Source organism: Papio anubis, chromosome 1, assembly GCF_008728515.1.
Source record: "Papio anubis isolate 15944 chromosome 1, Panubis1.0, whole genome shotgun sequence".
In the NCBI taxonomy this organism is placed as follows: domain Eukaryota; kingdom Metazoa; phylum Chordata; class Mammalia; order Primates; family Cercopithecidae; genus Papio; species Papio anubis.
Window position 1 is genome coordinate 181,138,130 of NC_044976.1, and position 25,562 is coordinate 181,163,691.

At 35.7% G+C, this 25,562-nt stretch overlaps 1 protein-coding gene across 2 annotated transcripts in view; it reads right to left on the reverse strand.

The window, feature by feature from the left end:
* Positions 1 to 25,562, reverse strand: part of XPR1 (xenotropic and polytropic retrovirus receptor 1) — a 265,026-nt gene that overhangs the window by 64,503 nt on the left and 174,961 nt on the right. For both annotated transcript variants that reach the window (XM_031658032.1, XM_031658034.1), the window contains exons 4-7: positions 16,311 to 16,534; positions 13,721 to 13,870; positions 13,372 to 13,455; positions 9,486 to 9,567 (exon numbers count right to left, since the gene is read on the reverse strand). In XM_031658032.1, coding sequence (XP_031513892.1) covers positions 9,486 to 9,567; positions 13,372 to 13,455; positions 13,721 to 13,870; positions 16,311 to 16,534 — 540 coding nt within the window. The remainder of the gene's footprint in view (positions 1 to 9,485; positions 9,568 to 13,371; positions 13,456 to 13,720; positions 13,871 to 16,310; positions 16,535 to 25,562) is intronic.

Below are 25,562 nucleotides of genomic sequence, written 5' to 3' on the forward strand. Positions count from 1 at the left end.
AAAAAAGGAGAAATATTTGCAAATCATTTATCTAATAAAGGTCTAGTATCTAGAATACATGAAGAACTCTTATAACTTAACAATGAAAAAGATGAACAACTCAATTAAAATAGGGCAAAGGACTTGGATAGACATTTGTCCAAAAATATATATAAATGGCCAATGAGCACATGAAAAGATGCTTAATATGATTAGTCATTAGAGAAATGCAAATTAGAACCACAACGAGATACCACTTCATACCCATTTGGATGGATATAATGAAGAAAATAAAAATACAGAAAACAAGTGTTGGAAAGGATGTGCAGAAAACAGAATCCTCATAAACTGCTAGTAGGAATGGAAAATGGTAAAGACTCTGTGAAAAACAGTTTGGTAGCGCCTCAGAAAATTAAACAGGTACTAAACAAATCCATGTTTATGCATGTTCCTAACAGTACCATTCACAACAGCCAAAAGATAGAAATAACCCAAATGTCCATCAATGAATGAATGGATAAACAAATTGTGATATATACAAAAAATGGAATATTACTCAGCCAAAAAAAGAATGAAGTACTGATACATACTACAACAAGGATGAACCTTGAAAACATTATGCCAAGTAAAAGAAGCCAAACACAAAATACCACATATTGTATGACGCCATTTATGGACATACCCAGAATAGGAACATAGAGACAGAAGGCAGATTAGTGGTTGCCAGCAGCTGAGGACAGGGAATGGAGAGTGAGGTTTCCTTTTGGGCTGATGAAAATGTCTGGGAACTAGATAGATGTGGTTGTACAACACTGTGAATGTACTTGAATGCCACTGAATTGTTAACTTTAAAATGGTTAATTTTATGTTATGTGAACTTCACCTCAAAAAAAAATAGAAAAGGAAAAAAGTAATAAATACATCTTACGATGTCATTACTAATTCCTATGTTAGGCGCATATATATATGTAATTTTTTTTTTTTTTTTTTTTTTTTTGAGACAGAGTCTTGCACTGTCGCCCAGGCTGGAGTGCAATGGCATGATCTTGACTCACTGTACCCTCGGCCTCCTGGGTTCGAGTGATTCTCCTGCCTCAGCTTCCCAAGTACCTGGTATTACACGCACACACCACCACACCCAGGGAACTGTTTTGTATTCTTAGTAGAGACAGGGTTTTGCCATGTTGCCTAGGCTGGTCTCCAACTCCTGAGCTCAGGTAATCCACCCGCCTCGGCCTCCCAAAGTGCTAGGATTACAGGCGTGAGCCACCGCGCCTGGCCTAGGTATATATTTTGAACCGTTTTAGTAGTGGTGATGATAGATTTGCTCTAATATATCAAAATCTTCTAATTCTGTCTAGGTAATATCTGTGGCCATACACAAAAGAAAGCGAAATAGCCTGGTTAGGGTTCAAATATTCATGACCTTAGCAAAAGTAGTATTCTGTTCTACATAGGAAAAAAATTGCCATGAACAGAAAATGTAATCCATATTTATAAAAATCTAAACACATGTTTACCTAAGTTCTACTTGACAACATAGGAACTAGAAAAATCTCTAAGGCTTTCAGCAAATATAATCTGAATAAAATATCCTTGAACTCCACAATTTGTTAGAAAAGCCAGTAAAAACCAAAACAGCAGCAACAACAACAAAAACCTCAAGGACCTTTGTAAAACAGTAAATGCTAAAGATATATTCTTCTGAATGCAAATACTATATTTAAGCTAATGAACTCATTTACTTTCAAAATGATTCAAAAAACAGGGACCAGGCCTGGTGGCTCCTGTAATCCCAGTGTTTTGGGAGGCCAAAGTGGGAGGATCACAAAGAATTCAAGACCAGCCTAGGCAATATAGTGAGACCCTGTCTCTACAAAAAAGTTAAAAAATTAGCCAGGCATGGTGCTACTGCATGCTTTTATTCCTAGCTACTCAGGAGTCTAAGGCAGGAGGATCGCCTGAACCCAGGAGGTCTAGTCTAGGCTCCACTGAGCTAGGATGGGGCCGCTGCACTTCAGCCTGGGCAATAGAGAGAGACCCTGTCTCTGAAGGAGAAAGTTTCAAAAAGCAAAAAGCAATTTTAACTGTTAATAGTCAAGTTATTCATCAAAGATCCAAAACTTTCAATTGCAAATAAATCTAAAACCTAAGGGCATATGTAAGCAATACAATGAAACCTCTTTCATTTGGCATGATCTCCCTGAAGTAAGCTTTTGTAAATTTACTGGGGATTAAACCATAATAACTCTTGCTAGACAAGATCATCATAAAAAATTCCAGGGAATCAAAAAACAAATTAGTGTCATTTCTTTTTAAGAATAAGTATACCATCTCTCTGATCTGTGAGTCCCAAGAATAAAAGATATATAAGGTCCCATCACAAACTCCCCATGGCTTCATGAATTTTTAACTTAAAAATCAGCTAACATTCCTCAAGCATTTATTTTGGGGTAAGCAATGTGCTCAATGTTTTTCAGGCAAAATTTCATTAGTTCTCACTGCAACACTATATATTGGTTTTCCTCAGCAGATACATGAAGAAACTAAGGCTTACTCAAAATAGGTTCCTTGCTCAGGATTACAAGGATTTAATAACCCTACAATCTGGCACCAAAGCCTGCACACTTAACAATGGCGCTAGGTTGTGTACATAAGCCAAAATGTACCTGTTTAAAAAAAAAAAATCAAACAGAAATTTGTTCTAAAACTTACAAAATTACAGTCCTCTCTGTATTAAGTTGCCAAATCACTTTTCTTTAAAGGAACATTAAAAACATTTTAATAAGTAATATATGTGTATAGGAAAATAACCTCAAATATTATAAAGATTATGAGAAGCCTCGTCTCACTCCAGATCTTCTGAAGAAAAACATGTTAACAATTTGTCTATTATCTTTCAAGAACTTCTTGATGCATAGAGAAACACATACTATTTTTTAAAAAACAAATCACCAATTACAACTGGGAGCATGCTATATATGCTATTCCATACCTTTTTTTTTTTTCACTTATATCCTGGAGTGGAGATTTTCCAGTATCAGTGCACAAAGATCTCACTCATTTTCTAATGTAAACTTTTTGAATCTAAGTGTTACATACATATAGAAAAATGGATAAATCCTAAGTATACAGCATGATGAAAAATGAAGTGTATCAGCACCCAGAACACAGCATATTACAAGCATCCTAGAAGCTCCTGCTCATATTCTTTCTAATTGCTATCCATTCCCCAAGGCTAAACTCCTGATTCTTGCCTGTTTTTTGAACTCTATGTAAATGGAATAATGTAATATGTACTCTTTGTGTCTGGCTTGTTTTGTTCAACATTTGTTACAGCCATCATGTTCTTGTATGTAGTTAGTTTGTTATTCTCATCACTTACAGTTATGTGAGCCTATTGCTCCTAGACTACAAACCTGTCCACCATGTTACTGTACTGAATACTGTAGGCAATTGTAACACAATGGTAGTATTTGTGTCTCTAAACATATCTAAACATAGAAAAGACACAGTAAAAATACAGTATAAAAGATTATAAAAATGGCACACCTGTATAGGGTACTTAGAATGAATGGCGCTATAGGACTGGAAGTTGCTCTGGGTGAGTCAGTGAGTGAGTGGCGAGTAAATGTGAAGACCTAGGACATTAATTTATACTACTGTGGACTTTATATACACTGCACACTTAGGCTACACTGAATTAAAAAAATTTTTTTTTCTTTCTTCAATAATAAATTAACCTTAGCTCACTGTAACTTTTTAACTTTATAAACTTAAAAAATTTTTAAGCCTTTTAACTTTCTGTAATAATACCTAGCCTAAAACATGGACACACTGTATAACAAAACAGACATATTTTTTCTTTATATCCTTATTTATAAACTTTTTTCTACTTTTACATTTTTATTTTTACTTTTTAAACTTTGTTAAAAACTAAGGCATTAACACACATATTAGCCTAGGCCTACACAGGATCAGAATCACCAATATCACTGTCTTCCAACTCCACATTTTGTCCCACTGGAAGGTCTTCAGGGGCAATAACACACAGGGAGCGTCATCTCCTATTCTACTAATGCCTTCTTCTGGAACACCTCCTGAAGGACCTGCCTGAGGCTGTTTTACAGTTAACTCTTTTATTAATAAGTAGGAGGAGTTCACTCTAAAATAATAAAAAGTATAGTATAGTATATACATAAATCAGTAATATTTATTATGATCAGGTATTATGCACATTAATTTTAAGTGCTAAACTTTTATGTGGCTGGCAGTGCAATAGGTTTGTTTACACCAACATCGCCACAAGCATGTGAGTAATGTGTTATGCTATGACAGCTATGATTCCTACCCCATTATGCAATAGGAATTTTTCAGCTCCATTATAATCTTATGGGACTACCTTCATATCTGCAGTCTGCTGCTGACCAAGACATTGTTACATCGTGCATGACTGGATACTATTACAAACAATATTACTTAAGTGTTCTCATACATGTCTTTTGGTGGACATATGTAAGCATTTCTATTAGAACTGGGTCATAGGTTACTACAGGGGTTTCCAATCTCCAGGCCATGGACCAGTACTGGTCCGTGCTCTGTCAGGAACCAGGCCACACAGCAGGAGGTGAGAGGCTGGTGAGAGCTTTACCGCCTGAGCTCCGCCTCCTGTTACATAATGGGCATTAGATTCCCATAGGAGCACAAACCCTATTGTCAGCTGCACATGGGAGGGTTCTCTACTAATGATTGATGATCGGAGGTGGAAGGTTTCATCTTGAAACCACTCCCCCTGCTACCCGCCGGCCCAGTGAAAAAATTGTCTTCCACAAAGCCGATTCCTGTTGCCAAAAACTTCTCCAAAGTGCTGTGTCCATTTTCACTCCCACCACTACCTCGTTCATTTCATTATCTCCATGGTATTCCACCGTATAGAGGTAATATAATTTAAAGAGCTATCAATTTATGAATATTTGAGTGGTTTCTAGGATTTTTCTACTATAAACAAAACGGCAATGACTATCCTCCTGGCATACATGTCTTTGCAACCATGTACAAGTATGTTTGTAGGATAAATTTCTAGAAACAAAACTGCTTAATCAATGTAATTAGGCTTAAAATTTTTACACACACTGCCAAATTATCCTCCAAAGAGATAGCAACAATGAGTACTCTTACCACTAGTGTACCAGTGCCTATTTCACGCCTTATACTCACTGTAAATGATCAAACCAGTAAGTGAAATATGGTATACTGTTATTGTACCAAATTAAGTTATATATGTTAGTAGGAACCTGCAAAAGAAACAAGTTTGAAAAAAAATCTAAATAGTCAACTTTTCATCTTCATGAAATTAAAATCTGAAATATGTGATTTTCAGAGAAATTATTAAACACTAGGTCACATCCCCTTGAAAAACCACAGCAATTATGCACATTTTTTTTAATGTGAGTGTTTGAAAAAAAGAATCGTGCTTGTACATGCATACTACAACTGTGTTTCTCTTTGACTCTCAACACTGTTATCTCTCAAGCACCCACTGGGAAATAAAAAAGGATAGACAGCTGGCTTTAACTATATTTACCCTCCCCGCTATGACATGCACAAAGATCAAACAAAGAAAGGTTCTGAGGTGAGACAACATAATGCATAACACTAAATGCATACACCGCACACATAAAAAACAAATCAGAATGTCTTACAAAAACATAGTCTGTACATACTAAAGAAAAAAACCTCAAATTGTAAAACTTTCAATTAATTCACATAAAAAGAATGGAAAAATTTATTTTTTTCTTATGTCTTTTTTTAATGATAATACCACCATGCTCATCTTGAAAATTAAACAAAAAAAAATTCCACCTACAAATGACTAAGGCATTTTCTACAGAAAGAACATTCCCCACCATCTATACCTTATACTGACATAGCACTTTGCAACTACAAACATGTTTTACTTACACTTCTTATCTGATCCCTATGAGCTGGCCTCAAGCTACATTTTCACCCTTCTCATCTAATATTCCCCACTCTGGCCCATTTATCACTTCTCTCCTTCATAACTCACTCCCTCATTCTACACTCCATCCCCACCCCAGGCCAACTAAATCTCTTTGCTCATCTGTCTCCTTCTCTTGAAATGGCTTTCATTCCACCATTGTCTAGCATAAACGTCATCTCTCCCATGAAGTCTTCCCTGATGCTCTCATTTAAAAGTAATCACTTGTCTCTTTGAACTGCTTAGAATATTTAACACCTCCTATCTTGCAGTATATTGCTTTAATATATGCCTTAATCTCCCTGGCATAATACATTTCATAAGGAAAGGGATTCTCTTACTTAAGACTTGTGGGCATCAAGCATAACCTTTAGACACATAAAATTTACTTGTTGAATGAATGAATGAACTCTAAAGAACCCTGCAAATTTAAGGTGTTAAACTCATTTAACAGATGAGGGAACTGTTTCAGGGAAGTTAAATGATGTCCTTAAAACCAAAACAACTAACAGTGGAGCTGAAACTGAAACCCAGGCAGACCTTTTGTTCCTTCCACTACAGCTAGCTTGGTAACATAGATCTGAGTTTTTTAGTTGTATTATTTTCATGTATTCTACATAAGTAGACTGTATTCACTTAAGGAAATAGAACCAGATCAAAATATGATCATAAATTAGAGCAACACTACATCATAAACTCAGGGTTGACAATAACTATTAGAGTTGATTTTTAGTAACTGGTAGAAAGAACTCTAACAATACAAATGAAAACACACTGTTAATAGGTAAAATTCATATGCTCTCTAAAAGCCATTACAATGTAGGTTATCATTTCATAATATACAATTGATAGTCTTAAGCAGAATGTTTATGAGGAATAATTAGTTCAGTAAATTATCTCTTGAATATCTGCTATAAACCTGGACAATGTGCTGGGAACTTAAAATGCAACAATACATAGTCCCTGCAATCAAGAACAGTAAGTATGACAGTGACATAAAGCTTCCTTATTTGGGCATTATTATGATTACTAAAAGTCTGAAATGGAATATTATGGATATTCAAATAATAACATCTATTTCTAAATCATACAGGTTGATGCAAAAGTAATTGCAGTTTTTTCCATTAAAAGTAATGGCAACTTTTGCACCAACCTAATATTTCTTTGCAGACTTCACTGAACAAAATTTAGGCCTTTATTAATGATTCAGTTATTATGAGCCCAATTACATAGACTCTTAGGTATACCAAGGTTATCTGCCCTTAAAAGTCCTTGACTATAAGAAGGTTTGAGATTTATGTCTGTTTTTCTGATGTTTGTGCATGTGTTTTCTGAATATCATTTAATTTCATCTTTCTCTTTCTCTTCCAGCCATTCAAACTTCCCCAATAATTTTCGAGCCCCTACTATGGTCTAAGCAGTGTTCTAGGTGCTAGAGATATAGGAGAGACAAAAAATCCCAGGCATCAAGAAAATATATATTCCAGTGGGAAAACAGATCACAAGAAATATAAATATATAATGTCAGGTAAGTATATGTACTCAGAAGAAAACTAACGTAGGCTAAAGGGACAGAATAGATTAGTTTAGGGTTGGGTGATCAGGGAACACCCTACTAAGAATATAGCATTTGAATACAGACCTATATGAAGTGATGAAATAAGCTAGATAGACATCTTGGGGAAGAGCTCTTTAGGCAACTGCAAAGTCTCTTAGATTAGAATGAGCTTGATGCATCTAAGAAATACTAGCACAAGTGTGGTTGGAAATAAAAGTGAAGCTGAGTGTGGGGGAAGATGACAGAATATAATATCGGAAAGGCCCACAGAGGTGAGATCCTGTAGGTTCTTGTAGGCAATGGTAAGGAGTTCAAATTTTATTTTAAGAGTAGCCATGAATGAATTTTGAATAGGAGAGTGACATGATCTAACTTCCATTGGGGGAGGAGGGGAAAGACACTAGTGGCTATAAGGAGGCAAGAGTAGATGCAAGGAGACCCGAGTCCAGAAGGATGCTATATACTAAACAAGAAATGGCTGCTGGCCAGGCGCAGCAGATCATGCCTGTAACCCCAGCACTTCGGGAGGCTGAGGTGGGTGGATAACAAGGTCAGGAGTTCAAGACCAGTGGCCAACATAGTGAAACCCTGTCTCTACTAAAAATACAAAAAATTAGGCAAGTGTGGTGGTGTGTGCCTGTAAGCCCAGTTATTCAGGATGCTGAGGCAGAAGAATCACGTGAACCCAGGAGGTGGAGGTTACAGTGAGCCGAGATTGGACCATTGCATCCCAGCCCGGGCGACAGTGCGAGACTTCATGTCAAAAAAAAAAAAAAAAAAAAAAAGAAAGAAATGGCTGCTTAGACAAGAGTGGCACTGGCCAAGGTGGTGAGAAGTAAACACATTTAGAACATATTTTGAAGACAGACCAACAAGATTTGCTGATGGACTAAAGATTAAGTATGAAGGAAAAGAGAAACTAAAAGATTTTGGACTGGGAAATGGATGAAAGGTGATGCCAGACAGAAGAGCATATTTGGGGGTAAAAATCAAGGGATCTTTTGTCTGTGTAAGTTTGAGATATCTACTAGACAAATCCAACCAGCCAAGTAGACATCTTTCAGAAGAGAAAACATGTATTTGGGAGGCATTAGCATATAGACGGTATTTATAGCCATAGGCTTGAATAAGATTGCCTAGATAGGAAACAAATATAGACAGAGGAGATTGAAGGATTCAGCCCAGCACTATACCCCAACATTTTGATGTCACAAAGAAAAGTATAGCTAGCAAAGGAGACTGGGAACAAACTGCCAGTAAAATTTAACAGGAAAACCAGCAGAGTATGGTTTCTCCAGAAAAAACAATCAAACAGAGTGTTTCAAGAAGTGGTGACTGATTATGTCAAATGCTACTGTGGGATGTGTCAAATTCTTTGGGGAGATTTAGTAAGATTATGCTTCCTTTGCTGTTATATCATTTCTTGATGTTGGGAGTGCAGCTGCTCCTAGGAATCCTTCCTACCTCTTTCTAATTGTTTTTACTTCTATAATAGGAAATTATACAACCAAGCTTCTTAACACTATAAGCAAAGTAATTTTAAATAGATTTTGAAAATGATGTGAGAGGGTCTCCAATAAGCAAAGTGAAAGAGCTTTGTGAATGAATTTGGTAACATTATTTATCCTCATCTATGATCAAGAGAGCCAAGGTTTTTGATAAACTCTAAAAAACTATATGAAAGTTATATACAGAAACTAGAAAATGATGAAGAAAAAGAGGTCATAAACAAGCAATGTTTTAGAGAATAACCATCCTCATATGGGGAAAAACTCCAACAAAACAAACAGCCATAAAAACCCCACACATTTATAAGGACAAAAAACTTAGCTCTGATAGATTTATCTTTCAGTAGCTTTGGTAGTTGCATGCATAATTCCTTACAGAGGGGCAGAATATGACACAGGCATATTGGTAAGAATAAATTAATTCAAAATTTAAACTACTTACCGGCAAGCACAAGGGTAATATTCAGTACAATGAATATTCCACAAAATAGGCCAACTCTAAAAGTAGTCCATGCTGGTGCAGGCTGTGGACAGAAAAACAGCATTTTGAGTATAGGACAAAACACTGATTGTATTTACTAATATGCTGTAATAAAATAGTAGAGTGAGTCTCAATATTCTACTATGAAAATAATATTTTATGTTCTAAATTTTTATAAATTGGAACCAGAGAATCAACCTTCATCATACTATAATACTATTCAAGTTGCCAATTAATTGAGTTTTTTTTTAAATAGAAATCTGTGTCATGAAATAAGCAAGATTACAATCTTAGGCTTAAATTATAGTATGTGGATGCTACATTCAAGGAATCAACCAACTGTGGATTGAAAATATTCAGGAACAAAAACCAGTAAAAAATAACAAAACAACAAGAAAAAGTAATACAAATAAAAACGTTGAGTATTAACAACTATTTACACAGCATTTACACTATATTAGGTCTTATAAGTAACCCAGAGATCATTTAAAGTATGTAAGAGGATGTGTACAGGTTATATGCAATACTATGCCATTTTATAAGGGACTTGAGCATCCATGGATTTTGGTATCCATAGGATACCAAATAATAATAAAGCGAACCTATAACTATTATCCATATTTAGGAGCTGAACATTTCCATTAACTTTGAAGTCCCTATTCCTCCCTGATCCCAAAACCTTCCCTCCTCACCAGAGATAACCATATCTATGTTTTCTTTAGCTTACCATATCTACAGGTATTCTTAAACACCCTAATTTTTTGAAACCAATTTTAAAATGTTTATTCAAAAACAACTGACATAAATAAATTGCACATACTTAAAGTATAGAATTTGTGTCTTTGCTCCCTGGATGCTTTTAAGATTCTTCTCTTTATTTACAAGCAGTTTGACAATAATATGCTTAGGATTTTTAAAAACTGCTTTACTGCCTAAATTGATATATAATAAACTGTACATATTTAAAGTGTATGATTTGATAAGTTTTGATACTGTATAAACATCTACAAAACCATCAGCATAATCAAGACAAAGAACATATCCATGACTCCCAAGAATTTCCCATGTGCCTTTGTAATCCTTTCCTCCCAGCCTACCCTACCTCACTCTATCCACAAGCAACCACTGATCTGCTTTCTGTCACTATTTATTAGTTTGCATTTTTCCTGGAGTCTTAGGTTAATGATATCACACAGTAGGCACTTTTTTTTTTTATGCTTTCTTTCTCTACATATAATTAATCTGAGGTTTATCCACGTTGTTACATTTATCAATAGATTGTTGCTTTTTATTGCTGAGTAGTATTTCATTGTATGGACATACCACAAATTGTTTATCCATTCACCTACTGATAGACATTTAGGTTGTTTAGATGCTATGAACATTTGTGTTGAAGTCTTTATATGAACATATATTTGCATTTGTCTTGGGTAAATACCTAGGAGTGTAACAGTTAGATCATATGGTAGATGTACTTTTAAGAAACTTCCAAACTGTTTTCAAATGTGTTTATTCATTATACATTTTATATTCCACCACAGCGTATTAGAAAAGAGAGTTCCTACTCCTCCATCATTTAGTATGATTAGTCGTTTTTAGTCATCTAACAGAGAATGTATTATCTTACTGTGATTTTAACTGGTATTTCCATAATGCCTAATGATACTGAGCATTTCGTCACATGCTAATTTGCCACCTGTACATCTATGAAGAACTGTTCAGGTCTTTTGCCCATTTTGATTGTTTTCCTTCTATTGAGTACTGGAGTTCTTTACATATTCTAAATATAAGTCCTTTAACAGATATGTTTTATAAATATTTTCTGCTAGTCTCTTGCTTTGCTTTTCATTCTCTTATGTGTCTTTTGGAGAGCATACGTTTTTAACTTTGATGAGGTGCTTTTGGTATCACTTCTAAGAAATCTTTGCATAACTCAAAGTCATTAGGACTTTCTTCCAGATTTTCTTCTAGAAATCTGCAGTTTTCAGTTTTCATTTAGATCTATGGTACATTTAGAACTTTATGGTGTGAAGAATGGATGAAAGTTCATTTTTTTTTTTTTTTTCGTATATGGAATTCAACTGTTTCAGTATCATTAGTTGAAAATGCTATCTTTCTCCACTAATCTGCTTTATATCTGTATCAAATATCTGTTGTCTGCAATATGCTACTCTATTTTTGGACACTCTATTCTGGTCCATTGATCTATTTGCCTACCATGACATTACTACCACACTCTCTTGATTACTGTAGCTTTAATAAGCTTTCATAAGATAATGTTAATCCTTCAATTTATGTTCCGAAGTTGCTTTGGCTATTCTAGGTCCTCTGCCTTTCCATATACTTTTTTTTTTTTTGAGACAGAGTCTTGCTCTGTCACTCAGTGCAATCTCAGCTCACTGCAACCTCCACCTCCTGGGTTCAAGTGATTCTAGTACTTCAGTCTCTCAAGTAGCTGGGATTACAGGCATGTGCCACCAAGCCCAGCTAATTTTTGTATTTTAGTCGAGATGGGGTTTCATCATGTTGGCCAGGCTAGTATTGAACTCCTGGCCTCAAGTGATCCACCTGCCTCAGCCTCCCAAAGTTCTGAGATTACAGGCATGAGCCATCGTGCCTGGCTTCCAAATAAAATTTTAAATCTGCTTATCAATTTTACAAAAAAAAAAAGTCTTCTGAGATTTCTGAGCTGGACTGTATTATATCTATAGATCACCTGAGGAAGAAACAATGTGTCTTTAAAATACTGGGTTTGTGCAAGATACCCATGAACACAGGATCTCTCTCATTCAAGTCTTTAATTTTGCTCAGCAGTGTTTTGTTGTTTTCAATGTAAAGGCCTTACACATCTTTTGTCAGAATTATTACTAAGCATTGTATATTTTGATTATATTATAAATAACATTGCTTTAACATTTTTTGATTTCCATTCAAAAATGTTTCAAAACATTTTTTTATTGTTCTTGCAAGTATCTAGACAAATGATTTTACATATTGGTCTTATATTTGGTGACCTTGCTAAACTCATTTATTAGTTCTAGTAGCTGTTCTATAGATTCACTAGATTTTCTACATAGATCATCAAGTCGCTGGCAAAACCCCACTGGTTTTACTTCTTCCTTTCTACCCTGAATGACTTTCATTTCTTTTTCTTCCCTTACCATACTGGCTATAATCTCCAGCACGATGTTGAATACAGGTGTTAAAAGTGAATACCCTTTTTTGGGCCACGTCTTAGGGAAAAAGCATGCAGTGTTCATCATTGAGTATGATAATAACTGTAGAGGTTTTATTTTTTTTTAATAGATGCCTTTCATTAGGTTATGGAAGCTCTTTCTGTTATTGATTTCTATTCCACTGTTGCCTGAAAATATACTTTGTATGACTTAAATCCTTCTATATTTATTGAGACTTGTTTTATGACACAGAAGATATCACTTAATAAATGCTTTCTTTTTTTTATAACTACTGTGTAGATATCATTTAATAAATGCTCTTCTGGAGTAACTGCTGCATTTTGGATGAAGCTATATAGCAATCTAGCACATCTGAACCCACCAGATCATTTTTTTTAAGTCACATCTTAATCATTTGATGATACCAACAAGTTAACATGTCAGTAAGAATAAATAAGAGAAAAGTACAGTATGAGAAGAGAAAGGTGGAAGACATTATAATTCAGAATGAAGTAAAATATAGCATATAATATTTTAAAAACTAAAATAAGAAAAGTAGCAACTACTTATAAACTTTGGCTGAAAATTTTTTTAAGGTAATGGGGCCAGCTAAATATCATGTTGATTATTAATAGGTGAAACCAAACAAACTGCTGGAACCAAATGCTAACCTGAGCAGCTCCCAAAGGGGGCACACGTAAACGCTTCATAGCCTTTTGTCTGTCACCATCTTCAAGTTCATTGGTCACTACAGCCTAGAAAGACAAAGTATTACATTTTGGTTACGTTATACTAAACTTGAGTGATGCACAAATAATTCTGCACCATTTATATATATGATATTCTGACAACTTTTTGGTGAATGTATACTGATAAAAGAAAATGAAAAAAAAAATCACAAGTAAGGCATATATATTCAAAGCTAGCAACTAGTTACAAAATAACAGAAATAAGGAATTGCTTCCCTAAAAATAAAGCATGTAACTGAAAATATGTGGTAAATAAACGAGATTATTGTACCTCAGTTTCAGAGATAAGCTGGTTGATTTTCTTGCAAGTATAAAATGGGGCCACTTCTACATGAGCCACTCGCCAATCTGCTCCACGAGATGTTTCCAGGATCTTGTCATGCTTTTTAAGGATTTTTCGAAACCCTGTAAAATTCAGATTCTACAGAAAGAAATGAGAAACACAACTATAATTTCTACTACCATCAAAAAAGATGAAAAAGAATAAGCACTAAGCACTGACAGAGCTGGCTGGACAAAGATTGAGTACTCAAGGAAATGGCAAAGCTTTCATAAAAGCATCTACTACTAAAAGGATGACTCTTCTTTTTTATTTCTTTTAGTCATTTCAAGGTAGTATGCTATTAGTATCACAAAGAAACCCTGAACTATGAACACTATTATTTCTCTTCCAAGTAAATTAATGAAAGTCCTAAGCTCAAAATGTTTTTATTTCCTGTTTTCTCTGTATATTTATTTTCAAAATAGCTAATTTCTATTATTTTGCTGCTTTGGTCAAAAGAATTATCTTCAGAAAATGTTTTGCATTTGCCATGCACTGAACACATTTATTTAGTTCTTTGTTTTCTGAAGGACTGGTACAGGAGTACGCATCTCTCCCTGCCATGCAGTCACGCATGTTCCAGTAAGGAAAATGGAAGATCACCCAGTGCTCTTCACTTTCATGTTCCTTCCACCCATTCTCAGTTTGCATATGGGAGTGCTAAGAAGAGTAAGTAGAAACAAAGCAGTGATCATACGTACAGGGTTCAGTTTATAATGGGTAGAAGTTCCTACTTTTCCCCAATTTCTACAATAACAAAATACTATACTTTCAACATCTCAAATTCTGCTGTTCTTTGCCCAGCATGCAAAAAAGCTGAAAACTCAAATTGCAGGGTTAGATCTTTAAACCAGAGGTCTCCCAAATTTGCTGATTACATGTTCCTAACAGTAAAATATTGTGCACTCACTCCAAAATAGGCTTTCCTTACTTATTTGTTTACATATTTTTCCCTCATGCTTTAATGTATGATCTTAAAATCTGTGTGGGGTGCATACATACATCATGACTTAGAGATAGCTTTTAATCAATCTTCCTTTCTCCTTCATTCTCAAAATAAATGTATTCTTACAGAATAGACGACCCCCAAAGAATAGAAGACAAAGCAGAACTTTCATAATTAACTATTACTTTTGTTTTCCCAAGGAGCATTTTATAATGACCCCAAACAAAAGTTGCTAGGAAAGTTAATACAATGAAATTTAACAAAGATTTTTCCATGTAACACACAAACATAATTTATGAACTATGATATGGTAACGTTGTTATACCATTATAGGAAAGAGGAAATACATTTTTTGTTTTTTAAATTATAAAGCAATGAACAAATCTCAAAGCAAAGGAATTTATCACTATATAAACATATGTAATTATTTTTCTACTAAATTGTTTTCTTACTAGGTTTGTCTTCAAATGATAAAATATTAAATCACTAAAGAACAAAGTAGAATTATAGAAGAAAATGATAAAAATAAGCACATGCATTAGCAATTTAAGGTTACTGCAGATATGGGGCTTTAATTACTTTTTATTTTAAAATTCTAACACTCCAGGTGATACTTTTGTTACATAATCTTTAGTTTTAACATGGTATACCATCCTGTGATGATCCTAACCACTCACTATAAGTAATAATCACAAGAATAAAATGAAAAAAAAAATAGTGCATAAGGTCTCTTTAAAGATCAGGGAGATGCTTTTCTCAATAACTTTAAAAAATATGATTTTATTGCAGCCCATGGACAGGAACACTGGAAGTATTCTTTCAGCTGCAAGTCGAAAAGTCAGGGTCTTTGTTTTATTAGTGTCAGCTGCAGAAAAATTAACTATCTGATAGCTTTTGTAGAAATTTTGCTATTGGTTAGGAGGACTATCAAAGCCCATATGGGCCAGGAGTATTGGCTCATGCCAGTAATCCCAAAGCTTGGGAGGCCAAGGCAAGCGGATCACTTTAGGTCAGGAGTTCAAGACCAGCCTGGTCAACATGGTGAAACCCCATCTCTACTAAAAATACAAAAATTAGCCGGGGACGGTGGCGTGCATCTGTAATCCCAGCTACTCAGGAGGCTGAGGTAGGAGAACTACTTGAACCCAGGAGGCAGAGGTTGCAGTGAGCCGAGATCATGCCATTGTACTCCAGCCTGAGTGACACAGTGAGACTCTGTTTCAAAAAAGAAAAAAAAAAAGCCCTTACATAGCCAACAGTGGCTGTGGCTGGAGAGACATATTATTTCTTTTCATGACTATCAGAGCTGCCTCTAAAAATAGGAAGCAAACTGTTAGTCCCTGAGTTGTGGGCTACCCCTAAATATTATACAAAAGTTTTTAGAACATGAATCTTCAAAAATAGAAGTCTTGTTAACACAGTTTTATCGCCTCTGACACATGGCTTTTAGCCAGTAGGAACCCCAAGAATAATAACATGTTAAGGATTTTCCTTTTTGGAACTGACCCACTAGTAATACTTTAGGGTATTTCCATTTATTGAAATTTCTCATTTACTTGAAAGTGCCATTTTCTAGGGTAAGAATCTAAGTACCTGATAGTTCTGCAGCAGGATGAGACTGAGGTAGAACTCGCTGAAGGCCAGTTTAAGGTCTTTAATATTTCTGTGTTGGACACGTTCCTCATGGGACAAGTGGAAGACTGGCTTTCTGCGTTGTCGCAGCGTAGTTACACCAGTGCTTTCTTTCTGCGCATCCAGCGATGACTGAAGCTCGTTCTGAAGTGTAGCAAACCTGCGCTGAGCCTCTGCGAGCTTCTCTATAAGAAATAAAACAGAATTGTCAAATCAGTAAGATAAAAAAGTTCCTACTGACTTCTGAATTTTTAATAATTCCCATTTGTTCCCCTAGAATTTCTAGGAAAAAAAAACTGCTACTTGTAATATTTAGAACTCGATAGGAAAAAATATTTTTGTGTAACACACTCCTTTCATTTTACCCCCTACAAAACCTCATGTACCTTTCTTTTTACAAAATGAATAAATAAAATGTAAAGAGCCACTAAGAGTGAAAATGCAGCCTCTCTGGTATTTGGAAGAAAGCTGGCAGTTCTTGAAAGGTTAAACATATGATTCAGCAATTCCATTCCTAGGCATATACCTAAGAGAGGTGAAAACATATGTTCACAAGAAAACTTGCATACACACACAAACTTGCATTTATAATAGCCAGAAAGTGGAAACAATCCAAATGTCCATCAACTGAGGAATAAACAAAATGTGGTGTGCATGCATGTGTGTGCATATAAACACACAATAGAATCAGCCATTAAAAAAGAATGAAGTGCTAATTCACGCTATGACATGGATGAACCTTGAAGACATTACGTGAAAGAAATCAGACACAAAATACCCAATACCGTATGATTCCATTAATATGAAATGTCCAGAATCACGAAATCCACACAGATAGAAAGAAGATTAATGCTTGTCATGGACTGAGCGGAAGGCGAATGGGAAGTGATTGCTAATGGGTACGAGATATGTCTTTAGGATGATGAAAATGTTCCAGAATTGGTAGTGATGGGCGTACAACCTTGTGAATATACGAAAAACCATGGAATTACAAACTTTAAGGAGGCAAATTTTATGGTATAGAAATATCTCAATTTTAAAAAGCCATTAAATGTTTCTGGTTATACAGTTCAGGTCAGAAACAGGATTAGAATTTGGGCTTTAGATTTTTAATCTCCTGTATTTCCCACTATCCTTCATTACTTCTCTAAGACAGGTATTATAAGAGATTAAGACTTGCAAGCTATGTGTTAAAAATATTAGGTATATCTGAATATATGTGTTTGTGTTACACATACATTTAAAAATAGTACTCTATAATTTTTCTTCCAAGGTCACAATTTAGTTCACTGGACCCAGGAAGATTTGGGTTCAAATTCTTGCCTCATTAACTAGCTGTATGATTTTAGTGAGTTTTCTTTTTTTTATAACTCTTCTACAACTTTCATATGAAATGGAAATACCAACTCCCTCATAAAGTGGTTGTAAAGATTAAATGAATCATAGAAATGCCAAGGGACCGGAAGGGTGTGATGGCTCATGCCTGTAATCCCAGCACTTGGGGAGGCTGAGGCAGGCGGATCACCTGAGGTCAGGATTTCGAGACCAGCCTGGTCAACACAGTGAAATCCCGTCTCTACTAAAAATACAAAATTAGCCAGGTGTGGTGGTGCACTCCTGTAATCCCAGCTACTTGGTAGGCTGAGGCAGGAGAATTGCTTGAATTCGCGAGGCGGAGGTTGCAGTGAGCGGAGGTTACAGTGAGCCGAGATCGCGGCCCTGCACTTCAGCCTGGGTGACAGAGCGAGACACCATCTCAAAAGAAAAAAAAAAGAAATGCCAAGGGACATAGCACTCAATAAATAATGATAAAAATTATATAATAATAACAAAGAATTATTTACAACTTATTCTTTATCATAGTTCTCCCGTTCCTTGCTTTATCTACTGCTATACTGCCTTGCTGTTGTCTTTAACTAACCTTTAGTATTTTTGTCCTGTCTGGCACTGCTTCATGATTCACTCGTTCTCCTAGAGAATTTCCTTCTATAGGATGTTTCCAAGATTCATCTCTATTCTTAATCCTTTACATGACCTTCATTTTCTTAACTTTTATAATCTATTTATATCTTCTTGTATTTCCTATGATCTAAGATTGCATTCAAAACCAAAATCATGTTTCCATTCCTCTTTACAAATAAATTTCATCCATCTATGTGGGTCAACCCATCTGGGACCTGCTTTTAGCTCCGAGGGACCACTCTTACGCCTCTCCAACACCAATCACATCCTCCTGAGGGGGCCCAGAAAATAATCCCTTCAGTAAGGCATCCAGAATTACGTTAGTGAGAAGAGCACCTGCATCCTTAAAAAGTTCTATGTTTACTCTCCATTGAAGGCCAGGAATGGCTATGAGAGATGTATCCACTGAGATGGGTTCCTAATTGCAATGCACACTCAATGATCCTTGGAACAGAAGGGCCAGAGGCCAGCACTTAACTATCAAAAGAAAGTGAATACATTTACCATAAAAGGCAAGAGGACAGATGTTTTTGCCCGCTGAGATTTTGGCTGTGGTTAATTGGTCATGGTTATCCCCAGGAAAGACAGAAATGGGCAACCTACTAGAATATTGCTTGACTGACGTAACAGAAAAAAACTCCAGGTCTGGTGGCCAAATACTTGATATTAGTCACTATAAGAAAGAGTCACTACCTCTCACTAGCTTCCAGACCTATGCTAGTTCAAAAACCCAGAGACCCCTGACTGAAGTGGAAGCTGGCCTTGCTTTCGGGTCGTTCCTGCAGCACTGTCACAAGTATATACTGTAGATCTTCCTCTAATCCTTCCTCAGAGGGCCTCATGTCTTTTTACTAGAGTGACTGTGCACTGGGGAAAGGGAAATATCCAGACTTTGCAAAGATTACTAGTCACTGGCTTTTGTATATTAGCTTTGTATTGTTGTATAACAAATTATCACACACATAGTGTCTTAAAGAAACCCCATTTATTAGCTCACAGTTTTGTAGGTTAGAAGTCCAAGGATGATGTGGCTAGGTTCTCTGTCAGGCTCTCCTAAGGCTAAACGCAAGGTGTTAGCTAGGCTGCTTTCTCAAGCTCACATTCAAGCTCACTTGGTTGTGGCAGAATTCAGTTCTTTGTAGTTTTAAGAGTGAGGTTCCCGTTTCCTTGCTGTCTCTCATCTGTGGTCTGCTTTTAGCTCCTCGAGACTACTCTTAACTCTATCTTCAAAGTCAACCATGGAGAAACTTGCTCATTTCAAGTCCCTCTCATACTTTGAATCTTTTTCCCTAGGAGTGTTTTCCTTAGGAGTGGCAAACTTCTGGAGACTCCAGGCATCACTGTGGTTTAGCAATCAAACTATACACTTATGATATTCAGGTGACACATGAAATATCAGCCCAGATTAGACTCACAGAAGACCCAGTTGGTCCACAGATTCATCCTATGATTCCTTTTTCAGTTCCAAGATGTATAATTAGAATAGAACTACTAGGCTGCTGGTAGACTCTCCAGTGATTCTGACCCACGGGTAAGAAACATGATGAAAGGAAGGGCTGTGCCAGTTCCTGGAACTTTTCCTATCAAGATAGAACTGCAGAAATTAGTACAACAATCACAGACTTTAAAGACAAAGGGATAGGATATCTACCACATCCTCTCTCAACTCATTTGTTTACACGGAAGTTTGATGAATCTTGGCAAATAACTGGATTGGTGTAAACTAGGTGGACTCTGTGATGGCAGTTGCTATTCTGGATATGGTATTTTCACTGAGGAAAATCGATACAACCTCTAGCACCTGGCATGCAGCTACGCATCTGATAATGCAGCTACTCACCAGGCAGCAGAGACTAGCACTGAACCCCAGACATGTTACCATTATTCCTTGGGACTGGCCAGCTACCTACTGGCAGGTTGATTGTGTTGGATGTCTTCTATTGGGCAGGGGACAGAGATTTGTCCTCCCTGGAATAAAAGCATTCTTGATATGGATGTACTTTCCCTACCTATAATGCTTCTCTAGCACCACCATCTCCTCAAATGCTTTATCCACTATCATGGTATTATATACAGCCTTGCTTCTGATCAAGGAACTCATTTCACAGCAACAATAGTAAAAGCAATGGGCTCATAGCCACGGAATAAAATAGTCTTTTATTATATACCCAGAAATAGATGGCCTAATAGAAAAGCTAATCAACGGCCTAACAGAAAAGTTGGGAGACAAGACTCTGAAAGGATGGGGTTCTGTCTTACAGGATACAATAATGAGGCCATATGTCTCCACCATAACCAAAATATTCAGTCTAGGAATCAAGGGGTAGAAGTAGGAGTGGCTCCTCTCAATACTATAATAATCCACTCACATAATTTTTGCTTCCCAATCTATGACTTAAACTCTGACTGTTGGTTAGTTCTCAAGGGGAAAATGCTTCCATCAGAGGAATACAACAATGGTTCCGCTGAATTGGAAGATGCAACTGCCACCTGGCCATTTTGGGTTCTTTGTACTATGAAACAATAGACAAAGAAGGGGTTTACTGGCTAAAAGTGACTGATCCTGATTACCAAGGGAAAGGTGAATTGCTGAAACATAATAGGAGCAACAAGGTATGGAACCCAGGAGACTTTGGAACACCTTCGATTACTTCCATGACCAATAATATATGTTAATGGAAAACTACAACAGGCCGGGCATGGTGGCTCACGCCTGTAATCCCAACACTCTGGGAGACTGAGGCAGGTGGATCACTTGAGGCCAGGAGTTCGAGACCAGCCTGACCAACATGGTAAAATCCCGTCTCTACAAAGATTACAAAAATTAGCCGGGTGTGGTGGTGCACGCCTGTGATCTCAGGTGCTCAGAAGGCTGAGGCGTGAGAATCACTTGAACCCAGAAGGTGGAGGGTGCAGTGAGCTGAGATTGTGGCACCACACACTCCAGCCTGGGTGACAGAGTGAGACTATGTCTCAAAAACAAAAAAAAACCTACAGTAATTAATAAAAGAACTATTGAGATTTAGATCCTTTACGAATTAAAGTCTAGGTCATGTCACCCAATAATCAGTTGGGGTTCTGGCTGAGGGCAAAGGAAATATGGAACGGGTCATGGGAAAATAAAGATACCAATTATAACCCCTTGATCTTTTTACTTTGTCTCTTACATCTCTCATATTTTCTTCTCTTTATCAATTTTATGTTGCATTCTGAGTAAATTTTCAGCTCTATCTTCCAGTTTATAAATTGTCCCTTTAACTCTACCTAATCTACAGTTTAATTGATCTATTAAGGTACTAATTACCATGATTATATTTTCATTTGTAAAAGATCTAATTGGTCGTTTAAAAAATATGCCTAGTCAATTTTAATGATTTCTTCTTTGTTTATGGTTTTTGTGCTCTCCTTTATGTTTTTAATCATATTAGATACATATTTTTATTCTTTTCCTGATAATTTTGTATATTTTATGTGTCACTTTAGTGTTTCGAAGAGATTATTGGATTTCTTTCTAGTCTTCCATATTGTAAAAAACAGAACAATTCACATATTTTAAAATCTCTTACTGAAGTCAACAGAAAATGAATCTCAGGGCTTCTTTTACACATGTTAAGCATTTCTATTGTAAATATGTTTGTCTTATCATCCTTAAGATCAAAAACAGTATAGAACTTCTTGGTGCTTTCTTGGTTCACGATGCGCTTAGTGTTCCAGTAATATTTTCATCTGTCTAGGCCAAAAGAAATAACTAATGCTTCTATTTATTAAGTAGTCAGGTTCAAACAACTTAAGTATTTATGTCCTAATGACTTAGAAGTTATCTGAAAAAATATTACACACAATATGCACACAAACATAAAATGAAATAATACAAGGATTTATCTAAGGGCAACTATAAATTATTCTGCTGACTAAAAACCTCAGGTAAATTAGCCAGAAGACAGAATATCACATGTAATAAGATTGCTTAACTTTAATTGTTAAAAGATTAGTATATAAATTTGCTAATTGTTTAGCGTCCTTAGTCAGAACTGTCAATACATTTACACTTCTCATTACATGCATATTAAAAATGTAAGAAGCCCAAAAATGAAAAGAAAGAGGACTGTTACTTCCTGTGTGCCAACAATAAGTCAAGACACAAATGCCTCTCCATCTGGAAAACTCCTTACTTATTTTGCAAGGCTAATCTCAAACACTGTTTTCTATATAAAGTTTTTCATATTTAACAACTCTCTCAGTCACAAATGAAACTCCCACCTTAGGGCTCTTTTGGGACCACATACATGCAGCCAAAGCACACTACATATAATTCTTCGTTTATGTCTGCTTCACTGACTGACTGAACTCTAAAGGTAACAGTTCTAAAATCTTTATCTTTTTTCATAATGAAAATTTATTTTAAATAATGTTTGAGGTATAACTTACCTACCACAGGATTCATCTACTGTAAACATGCAATTCACTGACTTTTAGTAAATTTATAGAGTTGTGCAATCATCATAAAAACCCAATTTTAGAACAACATTTCTGTCACCTCATATACTTCCATCATGGCCATTAGCTCTCAATCCCCACTTCCAGCCCCTACCCCAGGCAAACACTGATCTGTATTCCATTTCTGTTGAATTGCCTTTTCTGAACATTCCATATAAAAGAATCACACAATATGTAATCTTTTGTGTTTGTCTGGGTTCTTTTACTTAGCATGATAATTTTGACATTCATCCATTTTGTACCATAATGTAAGTCTGTTATACTGAACTCCTTTTATTGCCAAATAGTATTTCATTGTGTGAATATATATTTTGTTTAAATATTCTTCAGTCTGCAGACATTTGAATTGTTTCTAGTTTTTTAAACTATATAAATAATGCTGCTATTAACATTCTCATACAAGTTTTTGTGTGGCCTACCATCATTATATTTGTACCATAAAGAGCTTGCATATAGTATACTCGATCCATGTTTGTTGAATAAATGAATAAATAGGTAAAAGTTCTCTCTAGTAACCTACATTCCCAAATAGAAATGGAGAAGAAATCAACATTTCAGGTGTATTTTGCTACTTTCTTTAAAGTAATGATTCTCTTCCTTAAGGGCATAACTATGTAGAGGAGTCTATGAAAATCCCTGGGTGGGGGTAGGGGAATATAAAGCATATGTAGTTTGAAAAAATCATATTCAATATTACTACAGCTATGGTATGAGATTTTCATATCTATCAAAGGGGTATAGGTTTAAAAAGAATAAGAAATACTGCTTTTGACACCAAGTATCCCAATCTATTTTGTAATGACACTTCAGTTTTCTAGAGCCAGATCGCCAGAAAGCTCAAACACATGGGATTGCACAGAATCTGGAAAAGGGTGTGTGTGTGTGTGTGTGTGTGTATGAAAGTGTATACTTTGATCTACGATGAATATCTACAAATACACTTATAAAAATGAGGCCAGGCGCAGAGGCTCACGCCTGTAATCCCAACACTTTGGGAGGCCGAGGTGGGTGGATCACGAGGTCTGGAGTTCAAGACCAGCCTAGTCAAGATGGTGAAACTTCGTCTCTACTAAAAATACAAAAAAATTAGCCGGGTGTGGTGGTGGGCGCCTGTAATCCCAGCTACTCAGGAGGCTGAGGCAGAGAATTGCTTGAACCCGGGAGGCAGAGGTTGCAGTGAGCTCAGATCGCACCACTGCACTCCAGCCTGGGCGACAAAGCAAGACTCAATCTCAAAATAAATAAATAAGTGAATGAATGAATGAATGAATGAATGAATGAATGAATCTTACGGCTCTTTTTACATATGTTAAACATTTCTATTGCAAATGTGTCTGTCTTATCCTCAAGATCAAAAACAATGTAGAACTTCTAGGTTCTTTCTTGGTTCATGGTGTACTTTGTGTCTCAGTAATATTTTCATGATGCTTCTAGGCCAAAAGAATACCTAATGCTTCTATTTATTAAGTAGTCAGGTTCAAATAACTGAAGTATTTATGTCCTAACAACTTAGAAGCTATCTGAAAAAATATTACACACAATACTTCTAAGCAATTTTATAAATATTGATGAAAATAGACTATTTTGCCAATAAACTACAATTTCTACTTATGCCAGTAAATCAAGTGACCCTGAATATGAGAACAAATATGATTATTTTAATATGTTAACGCCATAGGCTCTCATACTAAATATTTGATAAAAATTTCCAATAACCATTCAAGAATTTTCAAAGAACTAATGTATCCCTCAAAGAGCTAGAATAAGGGTTACCAATATCTTTTGCTTTCACCAAATTCATTGTTCTTTTACTTTTAGAAAAAGTCATTTCAAGAACTACAAGCTGTCTTCAGAATGGCAATGCTGTTGTTATGCAATTGAAGAATAATTCTTTCTAAAATAAAATTAATGTCTTAGAGTATTTTTATTATTTGTTTACCTGTCTTACAATATTACTATCTTGCTAATTCAATTTATGGACCTTAGTGTTATTCAAAATATAAAGTAAGTTAATGAGAATGTTGACCCATCACAGATGATTCAGGATAGTTAATCTTGTTACATTACATGCATTTTTTATACTGCTTTTATCTGGAATTCCTACACACTTGAAACTGTGTACCTCAGATACTGAAGTCTGAAATCTGTATGTGAATAAAACATCTAATTTTTCCACTTTTCTCTCTAATCAGCAACTTACTCCTTGATATCTTACAAATTCAGCCTCAAAAGACTATTTGTTATTGTCTTCATCCCCAAATATGTCATGTACTTTAATGCCACTATGCATCTGGATAGATTTTTTTCCCTTGCTCTGAAGCACTAAATTCCACCTCCCCCTACAGCCATCCCCAAACAACCTCCCTTAAGAGCATTTGGCCAATGCCTACACATTTTCAAAGACCCAATTTAAATTTCACTTCTTCTAAAGGCTTTTCCTCAATCCTGCTTTCTTCCTCCAAGTAAAGTCAATGCTTCTTCATGTCAGTTTTCACAGTACTTTGCATAACTGTAAAATACTAAATGTCATATTGCACATAAACTTTAAAAAATACATATAATTTGTAAATAAACACAACAGATGTATTTAGTAAATAACACTCTGATATTTTCTATTCTACTATATTCTATCTATATTTTTAAAAACATGCCTGCAATGACCCACGTACAGTCGTAGCGCCACAGAACAACATTCTGGTCAACAACTGACAGCATGTACAACAGGAGCCCCGTAAGATATAATACTTTATTTTT